At 37.1% G+C, this 25,859-nt stretch overlaps 1 protein-coding gene across 2 annotated transcripts in view; it reads left to right on the forward strand.

Annotated features, from left to right (window-relative positions):
* The window catches only part of CNTNAP5 (contactin associated protein family member 5), a 263,012-nt gene that overhangs the window by 200,593 nt on the left and 36,560 nt on the right, over positions 1–25,859 (forward strand). For both annotated transcript variants that reach the window (XM_052675060.1, XM_052675061.1), the window contains 5 exons: positions 8,097–8,253; positions 15,992–16,119; positions 16,287–16,457; positions 18,506–18,724; positions 25,331–25,570. In XM_052675060.1, coding sequence (XP_052531020.1) covers positions 8,097–8,253; positions 15,992–16,119; positions 16,287–16,457; positions 18,506–18,724; positions 25,331–25,570 — 915 coding nt within the window. The remainder of the gene's footprint in view (positions 1–8,096; positions 8,254–15,991; positions 16,120–16,286; positions 16,458–18,505; positions 18,725–25,330; positions 25,571–25,859) is intronic.

Below are 25,859 nucleotides of genomic sequence, written 5' to 3' on the forward strand. Positions count from 1 at the left end.
TGTCTGGCATGCTGGTATTAGAAAGGCAAGGTGTGTTCTTGTGGTTTTGTGAATCAATATTGCTAACAACTATTCTCTTTACCTAAATCTAGTTTTTATTATTCCTATAGGCTTTCATCACAAGTTTGATGACAACAAAATTAACCTGTCTTTTTCAGAGAGTTGTCAAACCAAGACAATGTATTTCAGTCACTAGTAGCTGTGCTAGTGCAGTGTAAGCAGGAGAGAAAAAAAAAGGGGGGGGGGGGAAATAGTAATAAGGATACTTTTTTTGTTAATGCGTATCCTGGAAGAAGTTCTATTGAGTAAGGTAGTTCCATTTTTACTCAGATACTTTTCAAAATAAAGGGATGGAGGGTAACTATTATTAGCATATGTAATATCTCCCGAAGGACTAAGCAGAGATTGCACTCCACAGCATGTTTTCCTGTAACTTACCCAGTTTCTTATTAGATAGCCCAAGTGTCCCCATTTTACCCATTTTCATCTTCTAATCTATCAAATTGCATTTTGCTGTGGGCATGATCCAACAGACTTCCACAAATAACTGCAAGTATTGGATTAAGCCTTGTATTATTTCCACTCAACCTTAATCCAGTTGACTTGTGACTATAAACTTAGGCAACGTACCAGGTTGTAGACCCGGATTTTTTTAGACTTCGATTTCTTGACAAAGAGCTTAAGCAGACAGACAGATGAGAGTATATGGGGCTGGGAGCTTTGCAAATTTGGGGACTTTGCTGTACAGATTCACTGTCGCAGCACATTGAGTGTGTGAGATGTAAAGAGTTGTGTGCAAGATCTCTCTGTTACTCTCCATCCGTGCCCCATCCCAAGTGCTTGAGCTCCCACTATGGCTCTCTCAGGATCAAATGGATAAATACATAATTATCTTCCCTCTTCTACCACCTTCAAAAATGGATTATTCAGGTCTTTTTTTTCAGTCTCTTAGTACTTATGGATCTTCGTCTTTTTTTTTCTGCCCAGTGACATCCATTCATTGTCTAATGAATTCTTACAGCCTGAATCTGTTTATAAAAGCTTGAAGCAGTCACTAAAATGGATGCTCACAAAAGGTCCCATCCAGCTTCAACCAGTCTGTGCTTCTGTGAATAAGTCATCCCTAGTGAGCACAAGTAAGCCCAAGTAGCCTGATTTCCCTGGAACCAGATCCACTTGTAACAGTTGCTGCATCTGGACAGTTTTATCCCCAGAAAGTTATAGTGAATGGATGAGCTGTGAAGTGTTTCTTCTTGGCAGTATTGCCAGGGGCAGTTGCTTGTAATATCATTTTTACAGTGCTGTAAAAGTAGTTGCTTTAACATTTCCATGAATAACAGGTGCACACTAAGTTTTCTCCTGATGAAATGATTGGCATACAGTTTGTTGCACCATTCACAGTCTTTGATGCTTCTGCTGTTGACCCCTATCCAGTCTGATGTATTTCTAGTCTCCGAAATTTCTTCCTCTATGGAAACTTCAATGGCATTTCCCCATTGCAGGAGATGGCCTTCCAGTAGAAATGAGCAAGTTGGTACTGGTGAAAGTATGAGGCTGAGGAACAGAATAAGCAATTAAATGACAACATATGCGAGCATCATCTTATTTCTCTTGTTTTTGCTAATTATACCTTTAAACTCCAGACTTTTTCTGAGCTGGACCTGCTTCTCTGGCCCAGGCAGGGCCAGGCTAGAAACACTGTGGCTTACCCATTGCCATTATTCACTTGCAATTGAATCCAGACCACTGGCACAGATCTGGACCCAGCACAGAGGAGGGATGTGCAGTGATGCTGTGGGCCTATCTGTTAAGGAAGTGTAGAGTTGGTTTATCTGAATTTACTAGCTAGTATTAATATAAACAGAGAAAATGAGAATGGGAAAGAAAACTTGAATGAGGGAGAAAGATTTGAAAGCATGACGGACAGATCTGAAGTGAAACTGAGCTGAAATATGGAAGATGAAAGGAATGAGGGAGAATGCTTTGTTTCAACAGGATAGAATATCCAGTCCATTATCAGCAAAAGGAAAGCTCCTGAAGGTTCACAGCTGAAGTTTTCTGTTTTCTAAATGTCTTGAAAGCTGTAATCTTCTCTGCATTTTTTGTTTTAGATTGTTTTTGTTGTTGGGTTTTCTTCCTCACCTGTCTTAAGCTGTTCACATAGTCTCTCTTTCTGGCTCAAGTCCCACTTGGCATCTTTCAAGAAAGTTGTCACTTGGCCAGAAATTTATTGAGAAAACAATCCAGCCTGAGCTGTCAGGCTGCTCATAATATTTTCAGTCATCTTTGGCCTTCTGCAAAAATGACATGTACTAAGCATAAAATTTTACTCTGGTTCTAGATTCAATCTTCCTCATCATATAAGACTCTTGGAGTCTCAAATCCCTATCTGTTCTCAACTCTGTGTCTCCAAGGGTTGATGCTAATTTTGCTTTACTGAAGTACTTTAAGTGTGGTACAGAATAAATCTGTCATTGCATTGGCATGGGGAACTTGTGGGTAAAACGGAGTGAGTATTAATTGGACATTATAGATTTACTGAAAAGAGAGGGAGAAAGCATAAAACAAGCATGTGTCATATAACAGCATCGTAGTATGGTACAAAAGTATTTGGACAATCTGGTGGCTCAGTAAACAATGTTCAAAGGAATCAGTCACTGGGGGATTTTTTTCCATGTATCATATTAAATACATTATTGTTTTCCAAGACCTTAAGTTAAAAATAGGGTTTTTGTTGTGATATGCAGAAAACTCAGTATCTCCTCAGAAAAAGATGCTGCTTTCTACCTGCTGCAGCGGAGCCACAAGAATCTCACAAGGGTCTGTAAAACCAAAGAGCAGTTTTTTCACCATTAATTCCCAGAACCTGCTTCAAGAAGAGACAGAATATACTAGTAAATGCAGCACAACCCAAGTTCCTATCACTATGTATTAGAATGATATTCTCCCAATGTTCTGAACTATTGTTCAAACCAATGCAGGTTGAGTCATTAGTACTGTAGACTTCTTTGTTGAGCAGATAGCTGATACAAATTTTTATTTTGCATTATTCATTCAGTGTAGAATAATTCTCCAATTTATCCAAAATTTTGACCAAAATTATTGTAAACATTTCTTCTATTTTTTTTTTCCAGCTGAAAAGGTCAAAGGGGCTGACTTAGATTGCAGTTCAGGCTAGGGATATGTTGCAATGGAAACAAATCAGAAGCATGGTAAGATCTTAGAAAATACATCTTTGGAATTCTTCTTTGTTCTCACTCTCTTACTACTTTCTCCTCTTCTTTTGAGAGGTTTTTAAGAATGGATCAGCTGGGTGCATAACTTGGCCTCTGAATTGGTTTTTGGATTCAGTTATTCAGGTTGGCATTGCAGTGTGTATGCGTATATGTCTACTAACTAATCGTTTCATGTGACATACAAGATACTGGGTGAGGTTTCGATGCTGTTGAAGCGGTTGATGCAAACAGATATTTTATATTCTTGACTGCTAGCAGCCAGCTGCCTTCAATTGCTTTATTCTATTCAACAATCAATATTTTTCCAGTTTTCATTGTTGAGGTGTTTTCCACTTAAGAGAAAACAGCATAGATGTAACTTAGTCTATTTTTTTATTGATAGGATATGTAGGATATGTAAACATGAGATTTAATTCAGTTCTCTGCTGAACTCAGTGTGACTTCAGAGAGAAAACTGAACATAAGACTGCCAAAAGAATGTTGTTTCAGTACAATATGGTTGGTTTCAATAGTTCAAATACATACAAATAAATTGGCTTGCTGTGGTAGTTGAAAAAACCTTAAACTGACTTGCTTTAATATCTTGGATAACCCTAGAAGCCTTCTCTGTGTTAGCATATGCAATTATTGGAGATGGATTTTCAGTTTGTACAGCACAGGACTTTAACATGGAATATACTTTATCTTGTTATATTTCTATCATTAGATTTTTGTTTGTAGCAATAACAAGAGCCACCTGGCAAATGATGTCGACAAATCTTGAAAAATATTCAAAATATAATACTGTTAAAAACACATGGCTTATTTTAACTCATGCTTTATAAACATAAAAGTCAATGGCAAGACTTTCTGCCTATATATAAGTAAATTTTCTCCATGTAAGTTGCTAGGGATCAATATACACTGTAATTTAGTGCAAAATGCTGTTTCAATATGCTGCTTTCCCCATCCTCCAGCTTCTGAGTGTCTATACAAAAATATTTTTGAAATAACTTCTGCTATTCAAACATGAACAAACCTAAAACCTTTAAAATAATTCATATTTCTAGCAATACCAATGTATTCTAATAGAGAAAGAAAGAAAGAAGGGTGAACTGTCACTACAACAGAGATTTAAACGGACAGACATTTTCTAGTAAGTTTTTTAGAGGGACATCTAATCCCAGTATGTGCTCAGCCACTCTCATGACTAGAAGAGCAATACGCGATGCAAATGAATTTAATCTCAAGACCCATCTCCTTCTAAGGATCACTAGAGACAACCTACGCATGTCTCACTGCTACTGTCCTCATAGTCTTCAGCCTCTGTGCTCATGATCTGTACTGACTGCTCCAATTTTGCTTCAGGTGAAATACATTTTGTAGAACTAACAGTGAACTGTGCAGTTAAGCACACTGATAGAGCAGATAGTGGCAATCTGCTGAAGAACTGGCATCTGAAAGGAGCTTACTTTGTGCCTCTCAGGATGGAGGAAAATTGAGTTTTTGTCTGTGTGCTTTAGTATGCCAGGGTATGTGTATATATAACAAGGTTTTCAATCTTACTTGGGCATCTGGATGCTTAGTATGCTTAGTAGCTGTTGAATAAATCAGTAGATGCAAAGAGCAAGACTGTAGAGGTAGAAAAAAACATCAAGATGGTCAACTGAAGATAAGACCTCTTACTCTTTCCTTTCAAATACCTATGCCAACTTTTCAGTGAGCAAATTGAGCAGATGGGAAGGAATAACTTGTAAGAAACTATTTTCTAGTTTTCTTAGAGATTGACTTGGTCACTTAAGGCTTGTTTGCTTTGTCTGGTTTGGGATTGTTCCACGCATTTTCTCCTTTGGTACCATGGTATGAAGTTCAAAGACAGCCTTAAAATAATTATTATAACTGATTTTTCTTCAGCTCTAAATAGACAAAAATGCATAGGAAATTGTACTTTTATTTATTCCATAGTGGTTTTACTTCACTGTTTGTTTGTTTGTTTACTAAATAGGACGTTATTGGGTACAATTTAAGCAAATAATGAAAAATTAATAACATTTGATTTTAAGTGGACCTTTTGTCTTAGATATTTTAGGTGAAATTCTACAGACTTATGCAACCATTATTAGTTTCTTGGACAATTTTAATGAGGAGCTATTGGGAATAGGTGAACGGTTGGACTGGGTGATCTTTTAGGTCTTTTCCAACCTTGGTGATTCTATGATTCTATGATTCTATCCTTGATTAATGTTACTGGCCTAAGTCAGAGGCTTCATCATTACAGAAGTAAAATTGCTTTATGTAGAGATGGAGAAGAATTGGTAATGCTTTGAAAAAAAATAAATAAAATCATACCAGGATGACTGAATGGAAGGTGTTGTAACACACTTACAGACTTAGAAGAACCTTAGTGAACAACTATTGATCGAGCCCAGTCTCAATGCCGGACACCGTCCAGTATAGAATTATATAAAATTTCTAGGAAGAATTTAAGGATAGATTGATTGGTGTTGTTAGTGAAATATTACATTACTTCAGCATTACAAGTATATAGCATACAGTTTGTCTCAGTAATCCCTAAATGCTTCATGTATTGCTTTGAGTCCCACAGATTTAAGAGCTTTGCTTGAATAGCTCAGTAATTTCTCATGTGTTATAATATAAACAGATGGAAAAGATTTTTGAAGAAACTGGGCATAATTTTCCTTAATAGTACAATTGATCTCAAAGGGACCAGTTAGGGAGAAAGAATTTTCTCATCTTCTCTAAAGGGCAACAGAACTGTGCCTAATAAAAAGAATTTTTGAGAAGATTTTGGTTTGGTCTGTTCCCTTGACAAACTAAGACTGTTCCTGATAGTGTTGAATTCCAAGTTGTTTTTTTTTAGCATATTTAATTCAGTTTTAAATGACTATGGTACTTCTACAACTTCCTCGCTCTATATCATAAATCTATATGTTTGCTTGATATTGGTTGATAAAACATATCAGAAATTGAAAGATGTTAGAAAACTGTTAATTCTTAATTACTGAGATTGATTGCTTATTTTACTGTTATGCAAAGGTATATAATTATTTCTGCCAAAAAAAATCTAAGAAACAGGTTGAATTTGGTTAATGAATACTATTATTTGCTTATAGTCTGAAAGGCTTATCTTAATCTAAATTTTTTTTTCCAAAATGGGCACTTTTGAAATTAAATTAAACATATCTATATAAAGGCCTATTTCAACTGCTAGACAAATAATTCTCTCATTCAGTACAGGTTACTATTCCAAGCTTTATCAAGTAATTTCCCAATAATATAGTAAACTGTTTCACTGGCCACAACAATCAACTTACGCAACAACAGCTAAAGGGAAAAGAATAAAAACATTCTTTGTGTTGACAGTAATATGAAACAGAAAATGATTGTGCACGTTTTTGTATGATGAATCCTTAGATGTTCTAGGATTATGGTTTTGTAATGAGTATCACTGCATATTGGTCAGAATCTTCTTGTTTTAATTGTTTGTATCATGAGAAAGGAATTACTTCCTATTTTTATTTTCCTTTTTTCATGAGTTTACAGTTCAGCAGCCTAAGCTTGGAAGGAAAACATATATGAATTAATTTTACCATGTGATTCTAAAACTCGTTTTAATTAGTCTCTTGGAATCTACTGTTAGCCTTGATTGCATTTCATATTTTACACTTTCTTGCTTTGTATAATGGGGAATGCTGCCTACTAATAATGTTAGTAGAGCAGAAGAACATACTGATACATTTTTCTACATTAGATTTGCATTTTATTTTTGGAAGCACCTGTGATCAGAAAGTCTTGATATTTCAATTTAGCTAATTTTTACCATCTACCTGTACAATGTAATTCATTATATTTCTTGATTTAAGGATTAAGAAGTCAATGAAAAAGTTATCTGAGCTGGAAGACAAATTCAATTTTAGAAAAATGTTAATCTGAGGATTTAATTGTATCTGAATCTGCTTGACATATCTATTAATATTGGATGTTTGATGTATAAGAAATTATGAAATTTAAACAAAAACTATTTTGGTTTATATAAATACATAGAGCTCCTGTAGATAGAAAATAGTTTCATAGAGATAATTCATAAGTAGGGAAATCTTTTTCCACTCTTATCTCCTACCTGAGTCCTTAATCCAGAATGTTTGAATGTCTCACAGAGCTTAGCATTAGCAAATTTCACCCTTGGAAATCATATTAAAATCCCAAGTCCTGCTCCACTAGAAACTGATAAAATTTTTGTTCTAGTTTCACGAGGAGCTGAATTAAACTCATAGTAATAGATGAGAATTTGTGTTATTTCAAAAAGATTTTTGCACCTTGTATATGATTTTAACGTAAAGATCCCATTCTAAGAGCTGGAATTTACTTCACGAATGGCCAGTTTTGCAAGAAGTCTTTGGTCAATACTAGGTGGTTCAAGATAGCTGTGTAGTGTGATTTCATGTTAGAATTGCTATCAGACTCCTTCAGTGGTGAGGTCTCTGCTCTAGCATCATGCAAACTCTCTGGATAGAGGTGATGCAGACAGTGATGTTAGGATTGCATGTCAAAAATCCTTACAGCTGAAATGCACCAAAATTCTCAGGGTCAATTGGCACGTAAGCCTTGTGAGGAAAACATCTGCTCCTCAAACCAAACGGTATTACCACAAAGCTACTCTTTTCCCAACATGTATTCATTAAAATAGAATTTGGGCAAAGTTTATGGTTTGTTATTTCTAAAGTTTGCATCTTTTCTTTCAATATTATTTAACACGTCCACTTCCATTCTCTTTCTCATTCTCAAGAGAATCAAATTTGCTTATCAAATTCTTTCTTTCTCTTTTTCTCTTTTTTTCCTCCTTCTGTACCTTTCATCCAGATGGAATACCATTTGCTTGGTGGGTTGGACGTGCCAATGAAAAGCATCTTTACTGGGGAGGATCACTTCCGGGCATTCAGCAGTGTGCATGTGGACTCGAAGAAAGTTGTCTGGATATGAGATATTTTTGCAACTGTGACGCAGATAGAGAAGAATGGTAATAATTTTCACAAGTGTGGTGTTTTGTCGGTGTGACAACTGCTGGTAGGAAGCAGGGCAAGAAGGATTAAATCTTCTGTTTTTCTATGTCTGGGGAAATCTGAATGGTTTGAGTGTAAACAAATTAGAAGGAAAGTCAAACTAGAATTTGGATTCTGATTTCAGCTTATTTTTCTTCTTTGAACCAATGACATAATATCTGGTTAAAGAAGATTTCTGGGATGGGTTGTCCTCAAAAACATTTGTTGCTAAATGTCAATTCCAGGGTTTTTATTTTTTTGAAAGTTTCCAGTGATTCAGTCGCAGCACTGCATGAATAAAAGCTATAGGAAGTTGGTGCGTGATGATATGTGACAGCAGAAGTTTCAGGCATATACTGCAAAATTCAGGTACAGACAGTCAAAGAACAAGAAATCTGTACTATCAGAAGAGTTTGTATTTCTCTTACGAAACAGCATATCTGTATATTCCTTAATTTTCTTTTAGGTTGAGATCCAAGCTTTTTAAAGTCAATGGAAAAACTTCCTTTGGCTTCTGTAGGTTATGCTTCAGTCTCCATAAGAAGTTTTAGATTTACGACACCAAGACTCAAAGCCTTCCATGGGTTTAGAGCTTTCTTGTGCCCAGATGTTTCAAACTAACAAACAAAAAAAGTCAGAAATGACTTGTCATTTGAAGTCTTAGGCTTTTTTTGGTTACTCACTGTGTGGCATTTGCAATAAGGCCTCATTTCCAGACAATGTGCTTATTCATCTGGGCATCTTATATCCCCAGAGTCACTTTTCAGTGTCAAAAATCATAGTTGTAGGGATTTCTGTAGAAGCTCTTTATGTAAATGTTGGTTTATGAATGTGATTTGTATCAGTTTGTTTAGATAGGCTTCACTGTACACGTTCATCTATCTTTTCTTTAATGTTTGGTTACCAAAAACACTTCATGAGGTTTGTACATGAGTATCAAAAGCATCTGATTTACACAGTTCCTGATTGTGTCATCCACGTTTTTCTTTATTGGGTGAGCTGCTGTTCTAAACTGTACTGTGGTGGCAATCTGAGATTGCAGGACAGTGCACTACAAGGTCATAGTAGCCAATGCTAGGTGAAGGCTAATGTAGTTTTATAGCATTTCTCCTAAGAAATGAAGCCTAAGCAAGTTATGCTGGATGTGTTTATCTCTATCCCCACAGTGATTTTGAACAGGCAAACACTTTTCAAATATATTTAACAGAGGAGCAGTAATTACATATTCTATGAAAAAGTATGCCAGGTTAAGGAGAAAAAAAACAATTAAAATCTGCAAGAAAGAAGTTAAGGAACAATAAGCCTATACTTAGATGCTCACATTAAATTTTGGAAAACCCTCATGAGACAAGGATGTTACATGTCAGGGTTCATTATCTTGATTGCTCACAGAGTTTCCCGTCTCTCCTAATTTCTTGATAATATCAGGACACACGTAGAGATTTCCTTAGCTAAACTACCCTACTGTTTGTTGGGGGGGCAGATGTCTTTCTTGGGTTTCTTTTTTGTTTCTTTTTTCTTTTTTTAATCCATTAGAAGTCTGGTCATCTGTTGGGTGGTATTCTAAGTTGCAGGTTGCTTGTTTAAAACCTAGAAATTCCAAGATCTTTGAAAAAAGTTTCTAAACATAAGAAATTTCATGCCTTTTGAAGATTACTCTTCTGTTTCTCTGCTTGAACACTGATTCCCCGATATATAATGAGCATTTGAATCTGAAACCTGCTGAGATCTGAACTGTGACTTTAACCCACTATACATTATCTTGGAAGGTACAAGTAGTAGATGTATTTATTTGCCTTAGCATGAAATAAAATGAGTGCTACAGAGTGGAAAACCAGAAAATTGTTTTAGCTCTTTTTAGATAAATCAGGCTGCTCAGGGCTGCTCAGAGGTAGAAATTCACCAGAATGGCTGAAGCATCCTTCTGAAGCTGAGAAGGCTGAAGACTTTCTTTCCTTAGACTGTCTTCATGCAGAAGAACCTACAAATTTCTCAGAGCAGCAAAAGAAACAGAAAATGAGAAAACAAATCTGAAAGAAGTCCTGAGCCAGGTGTTTGGCAGAACAGAATATGCACTTCTAGGCATGCTGACTTTTAAATGACACCTGAGCCCAGCTGCCAACTCCAGTCTCCTGCTTTATGTTAGTCTCCCTGGAGTTATGCCAGCCAGATGAACAGGAATGTAATTAGTTGCATTATATATGAGGAAGGCTTTTGCATTTTTTCCCTTTTTAATTTAAATCATTTTAGTGAAAAGTACGTTTTTCCATCTAGATCCTCACTTTTTTCCATACTGCTTCCAAACTCCAGTATGATGACAGCTAATTCTGTCACTGCAGAACACTAAAGCAGTATCATGGTATTTTACTAGAGAATGAGAGACCACCTCTGCCGGGGGAGCAGAGGCATGAACTGGCACCCTGACCCCACGTAAGGGATCTGGGAAGATGCTAAATGTGACCATTCTGTAGTTTATGCATATCTTCAAAAAAGAGAGTCCTGACTATTGAAAGCTCTTGCTGGTGGATGGGAAAATTCACTGAGTGGCTGCAAGATGAAATAAAAACTAGTCCAAAAAATATTTTCTTTTGCTCTATCACCTTCCCAGCAATGAGAATAGTTAGCTGTTGAAACAAGTTATGTATAGGTGATCTGGATTTGCCATTGCTTCAAGTGTTTCCATTAAAAGTGACTAGCTTCCTAAAAGCTATGGACTATTTCAAAAAGAAGGTGTGATCTTGGTGCAGGCATTACTTGGGGAAAGGTATTAAACTGATCTAAAGAATAAAGCATTTATGAAAAGCATGAGAGTTGAACTATCTTTAGTCCCTTTCAGAGGTCTTTAGATCCTTTACTTTCCCACATTGTCTTTCATCTCAAGCAGAATTCTCTTGCTTTGGCAATAAAAGACCTGCTGCTCACCAAGCCTTTCATTTAAATGGGAGGAATCCCTTTCATGTCTTGTTGGCGCATTACTGTTCTGAAGTCTGCTACTTGGATTCTGGACACTGAGACCATTTTTGACTTCAAATGCAACTATTTGATTGAAGACAATCATCAAACCAGATGTATTTCTTGCCGACTGAATTCAATGGCAAACCTAGTGAATTTGGGGAACTTTATGGCTTTTTTCTTTGTACAGAAAAAATGCTGTGGAAGTCTTTTGTACAGGAAGTTCAGATGTCTCAGAAGAGTGTGGTGAGTGGGCGCTTGTTGATTATGACCAACAATGGATTGGCCATCTTTTACTTAATTTTCTAGTCTTAATTTTCAAATCACAGAAGTCCCCTATGTAGAACTATATACAATAAACTGGTATAGAAATATCCTCCTCCAGTACCTTCTAGAGCAGACATCTTCACTGGGAAACTAAGCCTCAGTCTTCACATTTCCAAAAGAACATATATTCATTATGCTTCACATTTGTACAGAGCCGTTGCCAGAACTGGGATGCTAAAACTGAAAGGGCTGAGGAGAGCAAGACAAAGAAACTCAGCTGCTGATGAGCTTGGTTTTGAGAGGTTTTGTTTGCTTATGCACTATCCCATGCTGACTCCCCTGCCTCAGAAGCAGGATAGGCAGCTCCACAGAACACTGCATTATAGGCTCATAAATAAACCCTGACAGACATGACCCAGCCTGTATAGAGCTGTCTTGGATATCTGCCTTCACAGCTGCATTTGTCAACAAAGTAGAAAAGCTGCCTGTGGAGAGCTGACTGTAGCAGGCCCCTTGAGGTGATAGGAATCATTTCATTATTATCATTACCAAACTCTCTATTCCTGTTTTCTAATTCCAGGAGCAACTGCATTTTGTCTTCACCAGTTACATACAATCATGTCTGCTGCTGTTCTTTATTTAATGGCCTTTAATGTTATTTTACTCAAAAAAGCATTTTGGATGCATCAGATAGGCAAGATAGTAACTAAAATTTATTCCTTTGCATTATGATCTGTCCCACACAACATTCAAACCTTGCTCTGAGGGAAACCTGTTTTTCTCGCTCATTCGTAATCCTGTTCATTGACATCTGCTGCTGATAGTATTCTTTTTCCCAAATACACTCTATTCATGAAAATCTGTCCTGAATATCTGAGCTACTGAAGCTCAGACCCCACCAGAGTTTTCATTACTGTACAAAAAGATAACATACCAATAGGGGGTCGTATAAGAAGAAATTACATTTAGTGGCACCGCTGCTCTGCCATCTGTTTGAAAAAAATAGGGAAACAGCTTCTTTGAGGTTACCAATTTATGATAGTTTATGCTGTCAGTATACCACAGAATGGGAACTTCTGGAGTGCGCTTTTATTACTATGCAGGAAAAAGAAAAATGCTATCAAAACAGTTATTCATCGTTTACAAGTAGGACTACCTGTTCTGTGATTGAAAGTATGCAGATGCTGCGCTCTCATTTTTGATATTGTTGCATTTGCAATGAATATACTTTTTATATGAAGAAAATTTGATTAACACTTCTCATAACTTATTGAAGAAGTCCTTTGCATTTTTAAGTGTATATGAAGTGTTAAAATGCACCTATGTAAAATCTAGCTTAGGGAACAAACACAAAATTAATGAATCTAATGAGGTTTTGTTTTTGTTTAAAATAATTTGTGTGCATGTTGTCCTTCAGATGCTTTCTAACCTAGTGACAACACCTTTTCCTTGAAACCTGAAGTAATTTAAAGGGAATCCCCACACCCTCTTCAGTCCAAAATCTAAATGTTTTGTCTAAACTCTGGAGTATTTGTTGTGCCTACAGGAAATTATTGCACAGGTACACAAAGCTCTCTTGCTCCTCTCTCAGACGTGATAGGCTATGTTTGCGAGGCTGCCATGATGCACCACTTAAGGAGAAAGGAATCATGGTACTTCACAAGCAATTGAGTTTGAAATAAGTTCACTTTAAAGAAGACTGAGAATTAAGACACTCCAGCTGCAGCTCCCGTAAGGCAATTCATAGTGTCTTCAAATCTCTTTTTTGACTTCTTTAGCTGAAACGTGCTAGGTGTTGAATGTTGCCCAAAACTCACCATGAAATAATGATAATAATAATAATAGTAGATATTTTGTTTCCATTATTAAAGCATTCTCAAAAGGTTATAATAAATGTTATGTCTGCTTATATGAGAATATGTATTCTTCCATAAGACTTATTTTCCATGTTTGGGAGAGTAAAATACATAAAATGTGCTTTTCAAGCTTCCAGAGGAACTTGATTGAGTTTCCAAGACGTTACCATAGAAGTGATGATTTTTATTAGTTATAGAATATTTTTCTTTCTCACAGTTGAGCTGTGCTGCTGGAGTTCGCAGTAACATTGGCATATAACTAGCAAAAATTCTGAGTCATAAAGTTCGGTATAAAAGAACTTCATGCAATATAATGGAATATCTAATAAGCAATGCAGTTCTCAGAGATGTGGAATAGATACCTTTAAAATGTCACCATTTTCTTTTTCTTTTTTTCTTTTTTTTTTTTTTTTTTTTAAATCTTCAGCAGTAGCTGCAGGAAGACGGTGATTTTTACTGCAATACAGATCACTGCTAGTCAAAAGTTTACATTATTTTTTGAATTGAAATGAATTTGCAGGAACACCCCATGAATGTATGGTGAAAAATCTTTTTATTTTTTAATGTAAATGCCAGCTTAGTTATTCCTGTGTATACTGCATATTTTATGTGCTCTTTCTGTGCATCTTTCTGCCTTTCTTTCATTCATTCTGCCTACTCTTCTTCCTTCCATGCACACAAAAACCTCATTTAATTACCCTCCTAAGAAATGCAGATCAGCTTTTGTTACAACTGTTTCACAGTCTGCTGAGAGCATTTGCCTTAGCTTTCAAAGGTTGATGCAGTAAGCTATATGGGAATGTTTATAATAGACCTTAGTAGAGAGATTTAGAGACCATGTATTTTTGATTCATACATGGTACCTTTCCGTGTTACTCTTTATTGAATGTATCTCTCTGCTTTCAGTAGAGTGGGAGTTTCATCTTTCTGCACTTTGTAATTAACTGGATGTCAGACACCACCTGAAGCAAAAAAAAAAGTTAAGTTTAGAGAAAGTACCTTTACTTTACTCCTTGGAATTACAAGACAACTAATTGTGCTGCATGCAGTTAGAAACAATGAAAAACAAATGAAATATTTACAGCCTTTATCAAAGAGATGAAAATGCCCCTTCTATTTCTTGTAACATTAATCAGAATAGGGTACTTAGCAAAGTAAACACCTGAGGTTGTGTGTCACAGCACAGCTGTGTTGTTCATTTTGATTGTTTCTTTGCTGAAATGCCATCTCTTCCCACAGCTTGGAACCATAAGGAGGGGTATGTTTGTGGATGCTGGCATTCTGAGCCACATAAAGCTAATCTGGGAACCTGCTTGTGGTGTCAGACTTCTCAGCAATGGTTTCATTGAAGAAGGGAAAGCTATTTCCTGAGGTTTTCTTTCTTAATTGTGTAAAAAAACAGAAGCTGTAAATTTGGAATTACTGTTATCTTGTATCTGGTCACTCTTGCTGTGCCCATGTGCACCATGTAGTCTTAGACCTGTGAGCATGTGGGTGAGAGCAGACCCTGCATACAGGTTGTTTGGATCTGCAGAGCTGGGGTTCCTTTTTCTCCAAAAATACGGAGACCTGGTTCAATGGTCTGACAGGTCTACGTGCCCAGATTCACAGCAGACTTCATGCCTGAGCAAAAGAGATGAGAGAAGAAAAGCTCGTCACTGTGGAGATGAGATGTAATCGCACTTGTCTTTCCATGATCAATGGATAGAAAACTATCTCCAGAGGGTATTTCAGCTCTGGTAAGGTCAGGTTTGGGTGCCTGAGGGACTCGCTGAAGTTCAGGAAAAAGGGTGGGATGAATGCTCATCTGTACACAGAGCCAAAGCTACTGAATCATTTCAGGGACCAGAGGGCTGCCATGAAATGTCATGCGTCATTCTGAGGACGATGGTTTCCCCAGGGCTCTCAGACTAAACAGAAAATGATCTTCTCATTCCTCTTCCTTTTTAACAGCCATGTGTAGGTTACAGCTGAGCAATAAACACTGCTGATACAAAGAAAAGGCTGTTGTTGGGTGTTACAGTAAATCAGCCTTTATTGTTTCAGTTGCTGAACAACAATTTCACAGGTGTGTACTCACTCTGCCAATTCAACCACCTTCATAGTGTGCTGAGTCAATTATATGCTAGCTGTCTCGAAGCTGGATCAGACATAGTCTGGCTGCCCATGCTAACAGTATGCTGCAGCTGGTATCTCATGTTCCCCTGCTGCTAGGACAAACCATAATGCCAGAAAAGTGCCATTATCTGTCTCTGGTTAACTTAACAGGAATGCATATTGAGCTTATATCAGATCACAACAAATTCATCCTGCTGAGAAAACCCACTAGGGTCTGTTTTACATTAATGTCCATCACACAGAAGAACAGCACTCTACCTCTTCTTTACCATCATTCTGCACACTAAAACACAGCTAGAGTTTATACCATGTCAACATGCAGCATCTTCAGGGTCAGCACTGTGTATGAGAAAAGAGCACAATCGTGCACATAGGTATCTTAAGCAATGGGTGCTGGTCACAAGTCTTCTAGGTAAATCTGTAAATGCCTTAAGTAAGCATCTTTCAAATATTGCCTTCTGTGAGGAATGCTGGGCATCTGTCTGTGCTTAATGTCTCTTTTTGTTTGTTTATTATAATCCAGGACAAATGATACTGGCCTCCTTGCTTTCAAAGACCATTTGCCCGTAACTCAGATAGTGATCACTGATACAAACAGATCAAATTCTGAAGCTGCTTGGAAAATCGGTCCTTTGCGTTGCTATGGAGACAGTGAGTACTAGCTCTTCTCAATTTCCATAGGTACAGAATGTTCCCATTTTTGTGTTTTCTTTTATTTCATTTCTTAAACACATTTCATGAAAGACATCTTTCCACATGCAGCTCACAGCTGCTGTCCTGTGCCAATTAACTATAGAGAAAGGGGGTTGTGTTTACAGGGCAGTTCTGGAACGCTGCTTCCTTCAACACAGAGGCTTCCTACCTGCACTTCCCAACCTTCCATGCTGAGGTCAGTGCAGACATCTCCTTCTTCTTCAAAACTACGTCTCTCTCTGGAGTATTCTTGGAAAACCTTGGGATGAAAGACTTCATACGAATTGAAATAACATGTAAGTTTTACAGTGGAGAAATGACAATTTGTTTCCCAGTTTGGCAGGCGTAGAGAACTGAGAAGGATATTTTTTTGTCTGTCAGGGGGCAGTTGGAAGAGGTTGGCGGGGATGAGACGTAAAGAGACTCATTGGTCTAGACTTACTTCCTCCTGTCAGTGTTTCCCTGTATAACCTTGGTCAGTTCATATCACTTTGTGATTCACTATGTCTTTCCTAAACAGAGAAGTGATTACATTTACATGATTTTTCCCTATTTTAGCTCATTGGAGGAAGGACTACTTGGCAGATACACTGTAGGCTGTAATTTTATTTGAGAGATGAAAAATTTAATACATATAACTCTTATAGTTACTTTTATTTCTGTGTCAATGATATATGCAGTGCAATGCAACCTCAGTGTTTCAGATGAATTTGATCGTAGGGTACAGTACTGTGAGAGTGTATGAAGGACATGGTGCTAGTGTGGAGTAAGTCATTCGCAGCAGTCGTTCGTAATGGGCCTTGAATGCTCCGAAATCTGTTAAGTGACTGCAGTATGACTGCAGCTTAATGTGTAAAAGAGATGAGTAAGGAATGTATTTAGTGAGTAGATTTACCTCATTCCAGTTCTGATTACTTCAAATTTTTATTAGTGGCAAAAGGGAACTGTGGTTTTGACACGAAATATTACTTCTGTTTTCCGAATTCTGTCAAACTTAGGAAAAACAAAATGAGCGCTATGCATTTTATAATATGCTTATAATAACCCCAATATAAAATTTAATATAACAGGGCCCTAAGGCCCTTTGATTCATCAAACCAATGATAAATGTCACGGTGCGTTATCACAAGGTAATGAGGTATGATTTAATGCTAACTGCGCATCTAAGTCCTATTTGGATGTACTTTGGTGTACTGCATTTTATTTGCAGGGATACGGAAAGAAAAATAGGCATTTTGGTATCAAATATGACAAATACTATGAGTTACTAAAAGGATTGTTTAGTGAAAGCTTTAGTGTATGTGTTAAACTCGTGCTTCCCAAAAAATGACTTACTTTAAAGTTTGGGGAAATACTTGTCTCTTAAACATACACTTCTCATTAGTAGTTTTATGTTGTGTTTCTTGCTGCCAGATGGAATTTGCAGCCTAAAGGCCTCGTATCAAGGAAGCTCCACAGACCAGCTGCTTTGAAAGGAAACGGCCTTTTTAGCAAATGCAGGGGCTCAGAATAGATCTTTGTCTATCCCTATGGAGTGTTTCCTAACTTAGGTGTCTAAGAAGTGGCTTCCAAAACCAGACCTATCCAATTTGTGGGACTTGAAATAACAGGTTTTTATGAATTTTCAATCCTCAACCTTGTGATTGTTGTGCGGTCTGTGGACCTTGTTCTTATTCTTTCTGATGTCTTCAGCATTATAAGAAGAGGGAAAAATAATAGAACAAGAATGCTAAAGAGTTCTGGCACCCATTCAGGTGGCTTGCAGCAGAGTGAGATAACACTCCTTCTTATGACTGTTATTTTTCGTGTTACCACTGTGTTTCTAGGATCCTTGCTATTTCTGGACACCAATTAGTGATTTTTTAATCTGTACATCCCTGCTCCTTGAGTCAGGCTGATTTGTGCAAACAAATGCTCGAGGTTCTCTTCTTACCGTATAGAACCACATTTTGTTCTTGTTAAGCACATGTATTTTGAATATTTAGTCAAAAAGAGCTCCTCCTTCATCCTTTCCACCGTATTAGCATTATTTGTTCAAATACTTTTTGTGACGTTAGTACAGAATTTGACATTTTTACTTCCAAAAGAGAACAAATTACAATTTGTAGTGCAGCATGATTTTTCTGTTAAAAAAAAAAAAAAATCTGCAACCAAGCTTTGTTACAACAGAGATCACACAGTGAGGCCGCAGATTCACATTTACATATAAGCTGCTGGGTAAGACGTGGGAGGTAAATAACGATAAAAGCTAATGGACCCTATATTTATGTAGGATTTCTTGAGGTCAAAAGCACTATTTAATTCAGACCGTCACTTTCTCTTTGTCTCTGTTTGTCTACTCCAGCCCCCAAAGAGATCACCTTCTCCATAGATGTTGGAAATGGCCCCGCAGAAGCAACCGTGCAGTCTCCCACACCCCTGAATGACAATCAGTGGCACTATGTCCGAGCAGAGCGGAACCTCAAGCAAACCAGTCTCCAGGTGGACAACCTCCCTGAGAAGGTCCTGGAGGCACCTGCAGAGGGGCACTTTCGGTTGCAACTCAACAGCCAATTATTTGTAGGTACGAGCCATTTAAGAGCTTCAGCAGGTGTATGCAATATTTCTATGTTCGTACTTTGGTAATGCTGCTATTGTGTAGCTGAGCTCGGATGTGGTGAACTAATTCTACTGCCTCCTCTTTCCCTCCAGCACAGACTACACAAAGCAAACCCAAGCTACTACCTACACTTAGCACTTGCCGAAGAATTCACTCTTTCCTCTTCTACATTACTGATTGCGTAATTTACTGTAGGAAATGTGATCCATCTTTTGTGATGAAACGTAAAAGGCATGCATTCAAGTAGGTTACTGTGAGATTGCAAAGGGTCTTCTTTTTAAATATCCAAACACTACTTTTCTGAGTAGTTTGCACTGTGGTGGGAGTGGGTTGAAGCCCATTTCTTATTCAGAGCCATGCAGATAATTACAGATTCTTTCCTTAAAACAGATTCTCATATTTGACTGAAATGCTATACTAAGTATCAATCTACCAATTAGTTTTAATGAAATTTACCTGCGTATCCACATCCTTTGAATTAAGAAGATTTTGAGGCATTTAAGTTAGCTATAGTGTACACGTGCAATCATTTCTGGGCTACGAACAAAAGGAAAGAGTTTGTTAATAAATATATATGCAGTTACTTCAATGGCTTTCCCTCATAGCAGTTGGTTCAAATGTTCTCTGATAAAACTTGGCTGAAGAACTCACTAATTTTCCATTAAGACTCACAGAGCAGTGTTTCTGCTTTCAAGTGAGAGGCAAAGTCTGGAAACAGTAAGGATGAAAAGCTAAACACCTTAAAAACACCAGAGAAATTTAACCAAGGTACTGTTTGCAAACAGAAGACATAAGAGTACTTATTGTGTGGACAGAGTTTTGCAAAATTTTAGTCTACTTCTTTGTAAAGGAGTAAAAGTGAAGGTATTATCATATGTCATTATCAGAATGTGACCTAGCTGCTTCCTATCTCACATCTGGAAAGCAGTATCTGCCTATAAGCTTTCTTCTCTGCAAAATGAACAGATCACTTGAACCAACTTCACAGTGACTTTAATGTGGTGTAATCATTGAATTGCATCATGGAAATCTGGGGTAGTTAAGGACCTCCAAAATTTGAGAATTGTGCCAACAGAAACTTTTATCAGTAAAGACAAATGCAAAGCCCTGTACCTGGAGCAAAAGTGTCATTCATCCAAACAAGCTGCGGATTGATTGGATGGGTAGCCACTGTCCAAAAAAGGTCCTTTTGGTCTTGGTAATTAAGTGAATTTTAAAGTGTGCTCTTGCAGAGGTGAAGACTGACCACAGACTGGGCCAATGAACAAAGATGTAGCCCACAGACTGCAGCAAAGGAAGGAAAATAGTGATCTTCAAAATGAGAGCAGTGCAGCACTGAAGCAGAGAGACTGTGGGATCTCCATTCTCAGAAACAATCAAAACTTTCTTGGAAGAGGCCCTGAGCAAACATGATCTAACAATGAATGTAGCTGGGTTTTGAAGAAGAGGTTGGACTAGTTGATTTCCAGCAGTGACTTCCATCCCAACCTATTTTCCCTGATTTTACTTAATATTAAAAAAACTTTACAATAACCTCGGTCATAGTTACTTCTCAGCTGAGGGATGAAAACTTCTCACTGCGCAGTAATTTGATTGCTGTTATCCATCCACACTTTTACTGAACTCTGAACAAAAGGTTCAGTAAAAACTGATGCTTTTAAGAGTTAAATGTTGGCCCTTAAATCTACCACAGAAAGCCTTAATGGAGGTCAAAACTGTCTGTAACCATCTGAGTTTTTCTAAGCGTGAACAGAAGAGATGGAAACCTGAACAGTCTTTTCATTCTAACATTGTCCCCGGGTCCTTCAGGGAAAGGTGGCAGAAGTCCAACAATGCACAGATGTGGAGTCATTTGTCTCTACTGAAGGTCTCATTCCAGTCTCTAATAGAAAGCAACTGATTTAATACCTGAACCACAGCAACAGAATTTTATCCGATCTGAAAAACAAATACATAAACAACACTGATTCTATTTAAAAGGACAGAAGTAGCAACACATAATATTATTCTTCTCTCCTCCTCTTCAGTCCCCATAACAACATTTGTTTTTGCAGCATTATGCATACTGAGAGTGATTAAGGAGTTTCCACAATCAGTATGCACATTCTTAATTAATAATCTAACTGACGTGTTTTGCTATCTTAAAAATGTTTCAAATATACTTTAATCTCCTTGTTTCCATAGTAGAGTTAGCTACTCATTAAGATATAACCTCTTTTTTTTTCTTGATTCTTCTTCAGAATCAATTCATACATTTTATAAATCTCATAAATAAAGCTCAATGTCAAGAATTAATTCAGTTTATTTATCTTTTGGAAGGATTTATTGATCCTTTGAGTGAAGGAACTATATTAGTATCATGTAGCATTATGATGATGATTGAACGGAGACTTACTGTAGCGTTCAAACTATGGTCATTTTCACATTACATGAGAGCCATCGGCGTACGTACAGTATACGTCTGTCAGTTTTGTCTCTATTCATTTGGGGAAGTCATATACAGTAGATCGCATGTGTGAGATAAATTTGGACTTTTGTAAAATTTGACTATGGGGGCAACTGGCATCTAATATAAATTTAAATGAGTTCTGCTAATCTGGATCAGCTAATTCCTCATCAAGCATTTCTACCTGTCTTCTGACCAATTTGTTTAGTTCATTTTGCTCAGATTTTTTATCTTAACCCAAGAATCAAACACCTTTAAGATCACGTATAACTGAATGATTTTGCTCCTTGAGTTTTGTGTTCATGGTGGTTTTATTTTGTTTTAAAGTTGGCCTGAAGAGCAAGCCAATTTTCACACTTTCTGTAATTCGTTGTGAAGAAAATTGAACAGAAGCCTTCTCCGGAAATATTAAAAAAGCTGTCAATTATAAACAGCCTTGGAGGTGTGCTTCATTTACTTCTGATTCAATGATACTGAAGTTCTGAGCAAGTTAATTGGCCTTTAAATATTTCCTAAGGATTGGAGTTAAGAAGGCCTGGCTTTCCTTGGAAGTGTATGTTGAGATTGACCAACCTTGGGAGATTTAGTGTTTGCTGAAGATTTTCCAACAACTAAGCACATAAAAAGATTTCTCTTTTATATGTGTTAGGCTCTTTTATGTCTAGTAAGGGCTGAAATCACACTTTAGTCTTACTGAACGGAGATTGTAATGCCGTTTCTTATTTGCCTTGCTACTAGTTTTTGTGAATTATGGGAGAACATTATATTCTCTCCGTTAAATTTGGAAAAGGAATTTAAAAAGACTGGATTCAGAGATAAAAATAAACCACATGTATGTAAGTAAGAAACTAAATTAAAAAAATTCAAATCACAATAAGGGTCCAGTCCTGGATGGAGAAAATACTGATTGTGAGTTAATGCAAAGATGTGTCCTGAACACTGAAAGATGTGAGCTTCAGTTGTCTCAGAGGGATGCTAACTGTATTCAGACAGTGAATTCAGCGTTGCTACATCGTGATTGCTCTAGCAGAGAAATTCAGATCCCTAGAGACTACAGGCTGAATCTAGGAATTTCACTGATTTGTGTCTATGCTAATTTTGAGTTGTGCTTGTTCTTCAACTTCTGCCTGCCTGGGACACTGCTAGGCTACAAGTCAATTTTCAGTTTGCTCTTGTGTACTTCTGTATAACCATTGGTGTGTTTAATATTCCTAATCTGCAATTTGATGGTGTAGCTCTGAATGTTACTCATATCTTATTGATACAGAACTGACGTCGCATATCTTAGATTCACAGTGCTGCCTGCTAGAAACTTTCCTCACTCACCTAAAGGCCTTGAGTTCCACAAAGTAGCCATAACTCGTTATTTGCATGCTAATGCAGCCACAGATATTTCTATTTTAGAGCTTATACAACACTGCAGGTTGAGGAGTTCACACCAATTTTACACTGCCTGGAAAGATGCACTCACGTGATTTTTGTTTACCCAAGGCCTCTTACATAGATTAGTACTGTATGAAAGGAATTGATAGAGCTGTTTCAGATCCATACGCTCATACTACTCTGTTTTGCAGAAATGCTAGAATCACTTCTTTTCATACCATCTGTTCTCCATCTAGGTCTGTCCTGACACTGTTCATTACTCAGATATGGACTTACATCAGTGTTCTTGACTATTTTGCATTTTGCCAGGCTGGCATCTTCCCTGCATATCTGTCTTGGGGATGTGCTCCCCCTTAGGGGAGCAGAACCTAAGCATTTGCTCCAGCTGAGCATGTCAGCATGCCACACGCTGTGTGCAAGAAATCATCAGTGCCTGACATTACTGTAATTCCACTGCAACAATGATTTCTTTCACATGTTATTCAAAATAAACCACAGAAAATGGACTCTTCCTTTCTGGACTTACCTGGACTTGAAATAGAACAGTACAAATCTAATCTCTCTCTTTTAACTCCCTCTCACCCATAGCAACACAATATGACTAGGTTCAAATTCACAATTCTTTTTTTTATTCCATCACTTCCTATAAAAGTCAGACTATATTCTGTACAGTTTGAGTATATTAAAATATAATTTCTCTCAGTTAAAGGAAAACAGTTATGCATAGTCATTAAAAGTAGATTCAACAAAATATGTACAATTAACTTATTTATTGTGCAGTTAATTCTCAAGGCACTTGTGTATTTATCTAGAAAGCTTTTTTTCTATGGCTGCTCTCGTTAAAATAATTTAGAATAAAAACAGTCTGCTTAAGGCTAGCACTGGCACACTTTGAGTATGTGAAAGACTTCTGAGATAGAATTCTGTGTGTGTGCATAGCGAAAGGAGAAATGAATTTTCATTGCAGTATGTTGAGGATTACTTAAAATCAAACAAGTTGAAATGTTAAAGCAATCTAAAGGGGTTGGAAACCCATTTCTCACTTTTTTTCAGAGATTATTTGGAATTTAACTGCTTCATACTGCTAATCCACAGGAAAAGGTTGGATATCCTTGCACCTGGTTATATTTCTTCAGTTAAATTTTAAAAATCGCCATACAGAGAGCAAATCCCAAACAAATTTACAGGCTATATTATGTCAGCTTGACCAAAATATGTGCAGCGGTAGGCCAGTTTGGCACAAGACTCGATCTGAATGGAAAGGCTAAAATCCTTCCTTTTTACAAGGACATTACTAAAAATTTTGTGTGATGTGTTTGGTTTTGAAACAAAATCTCCAACAAAAAGGGTCAGGTGTGCACAATGCAGCAAATGCAGAAGGCCCAGTTGTTATCTTCAGTGGGCCTGAATATAAGTAAGCTAACATTTGTTTGTCTGGAGAGAGTAATCGGCAAAAGGAGATTGTGAACATATTTGTTTCACTGTGAAGGGTACCATAAACTTAGTGTAAAGTAAGTCTCTCACACATTCACACATCTAGAATTTAGTTATTCTAATTCAGATCCAGTATTTCAGCTATTAGCGTAACAGATAGAAAAATATGTCAGAATAATATGGCAGAACAATAGGGTTTTGGTGAGATTGATTTTCAGACTGCTATTTCATTCTCATCGTTCTCAGAAGTCTGCTTTAATTAAACAATTTATGAGAGAACAGATCTCTCAAAAAAATCTGTTATCTCATGCATTTTGATATAGAACAAACTTCTATAGAAGAAAAATTTGGAAAGATAACTTTTCATGTTCTTTACTTATTTACTGGTGCATCACCAAAAAAACTAGCATTTCAGAACCACAAGTGCTATTAACTCTTTGGCCAGAGTTTGATTTCGTAGTGGCAATCAAAATTGCAGTGAATTCAGAAGTAAAGCATTGGCAACCACCAAACAAAGCCTACAGTATCAAAGATGTTGATATTTTCACAGTCTATCATCAGTAATTATAATCTCTGTGAGAGACCATCTCTTAAGGCAAACTGTTTTCACTGTTAGCAATTGCAGTGAGTTGATAAGAACGTAGCCTGTCGAGACTAGACTGTGCTCTTGCTGAAATCTGTACATCTATATTCTTCATTAGGAGATGCAGTTGTGTTTCACGGTTGTAATAAATTGCAACTGTAACCCAAAGTCACATTTCTTGCCTACACCAAACATTTACGTGCAACATCGGGTTGATCAGTCATGCATAAATTCTGTCTCTAAAGTCATTTCCCTTCATCCAGCAAACCTGGTGTTGAACACAATTCATCTGTGCTATCTGGACTCATCAGCATGTGTAACTCATCTGCTGTTGGAATTAGGGTGTTATTTGTACTCTGGCAAGAAATAAAAAAAAATAGTTTGGGATTTCTCATGTATTAGATGGTATGCAGGCATATGGTAAAGAGGGGTTTTACCAAATGAATTTGCATTTTAAATACCTAACAAGATGGTAGATAAGGCAGAAAAGAATGGCAACTGGAACCTCACAGACAGCTTTAGTCCTTTCTTAAAGGAAGAGACTCTTAGTTTCCTGGGCTGTCTATACATCCATCTTTTGCTACAATGTGCACTGATACGTAATAGGTAATATTTTAAAGTTCTATGGATTCCTGTTTGTACCTCTGTATTTGTATCTTCAGGGCTTTGATTATTTTGTGGGCTGTTCAATGAATGCATTTGATTTTTTTCTTCTCTGTTTCAGGAGGAACAGCTTCCAGACAAAAGGGCTTTTTGGGATGCATTCGATCTCTGCACTTAAATGGACAAAAACTTGACCTTGAAGAAAGAGCTAAAATGACTCCTGGTGTTAAACCTGGATGTCCGGGGCACTGCAGTAGTTATGGTAATCTATGCCATAATGGAGGAAAATGCGTGGAGAAGTACAATGGGTATTCTTGTGATTGCACCGGCTCAGCCTACGAAGGGCCCTTCTGCAAAGAAGGTAGGCAAAGAGCTTTGATTTGAAGTCTTTAGTGGTTTCCGAATGTCTGTAACACAATATCATCCACATCAGCTTGTCCACTGTACTACGAGGGGATGTTCTAATATGAGCTTTCCCTTGAGCATTAAGTGTTTACCTTAAGTGGACTTGAATTCCTCCACTTGATGACTTCAGTACTCAGAAATTACAATAATGCTAGTTTTACTGTTATTTAAATTATCAACAGTATCACACTATGATTCCTCTATTCAGTTGCATATAACGTGGTCCAGATATTTACAGACAGGGC

This window comes from Tympanuchus pallidicinctus, unplaced genomic scaffold, assembly GCF_026119805.1.
Source record: "Tympanuchus pallidicinctus isolate F22 unplaced genomic scaffold, pur_lepc_1.0 scaffold15, whole genome shotgun sequence".
In the NCBI taxonomy this organism is placed as follows: Eukaryota; Metazoa; Chordata; class Aves; order Galliformes; family Phasianidae; genus Tympanuchus; species Tympanuchus pallidicinctus.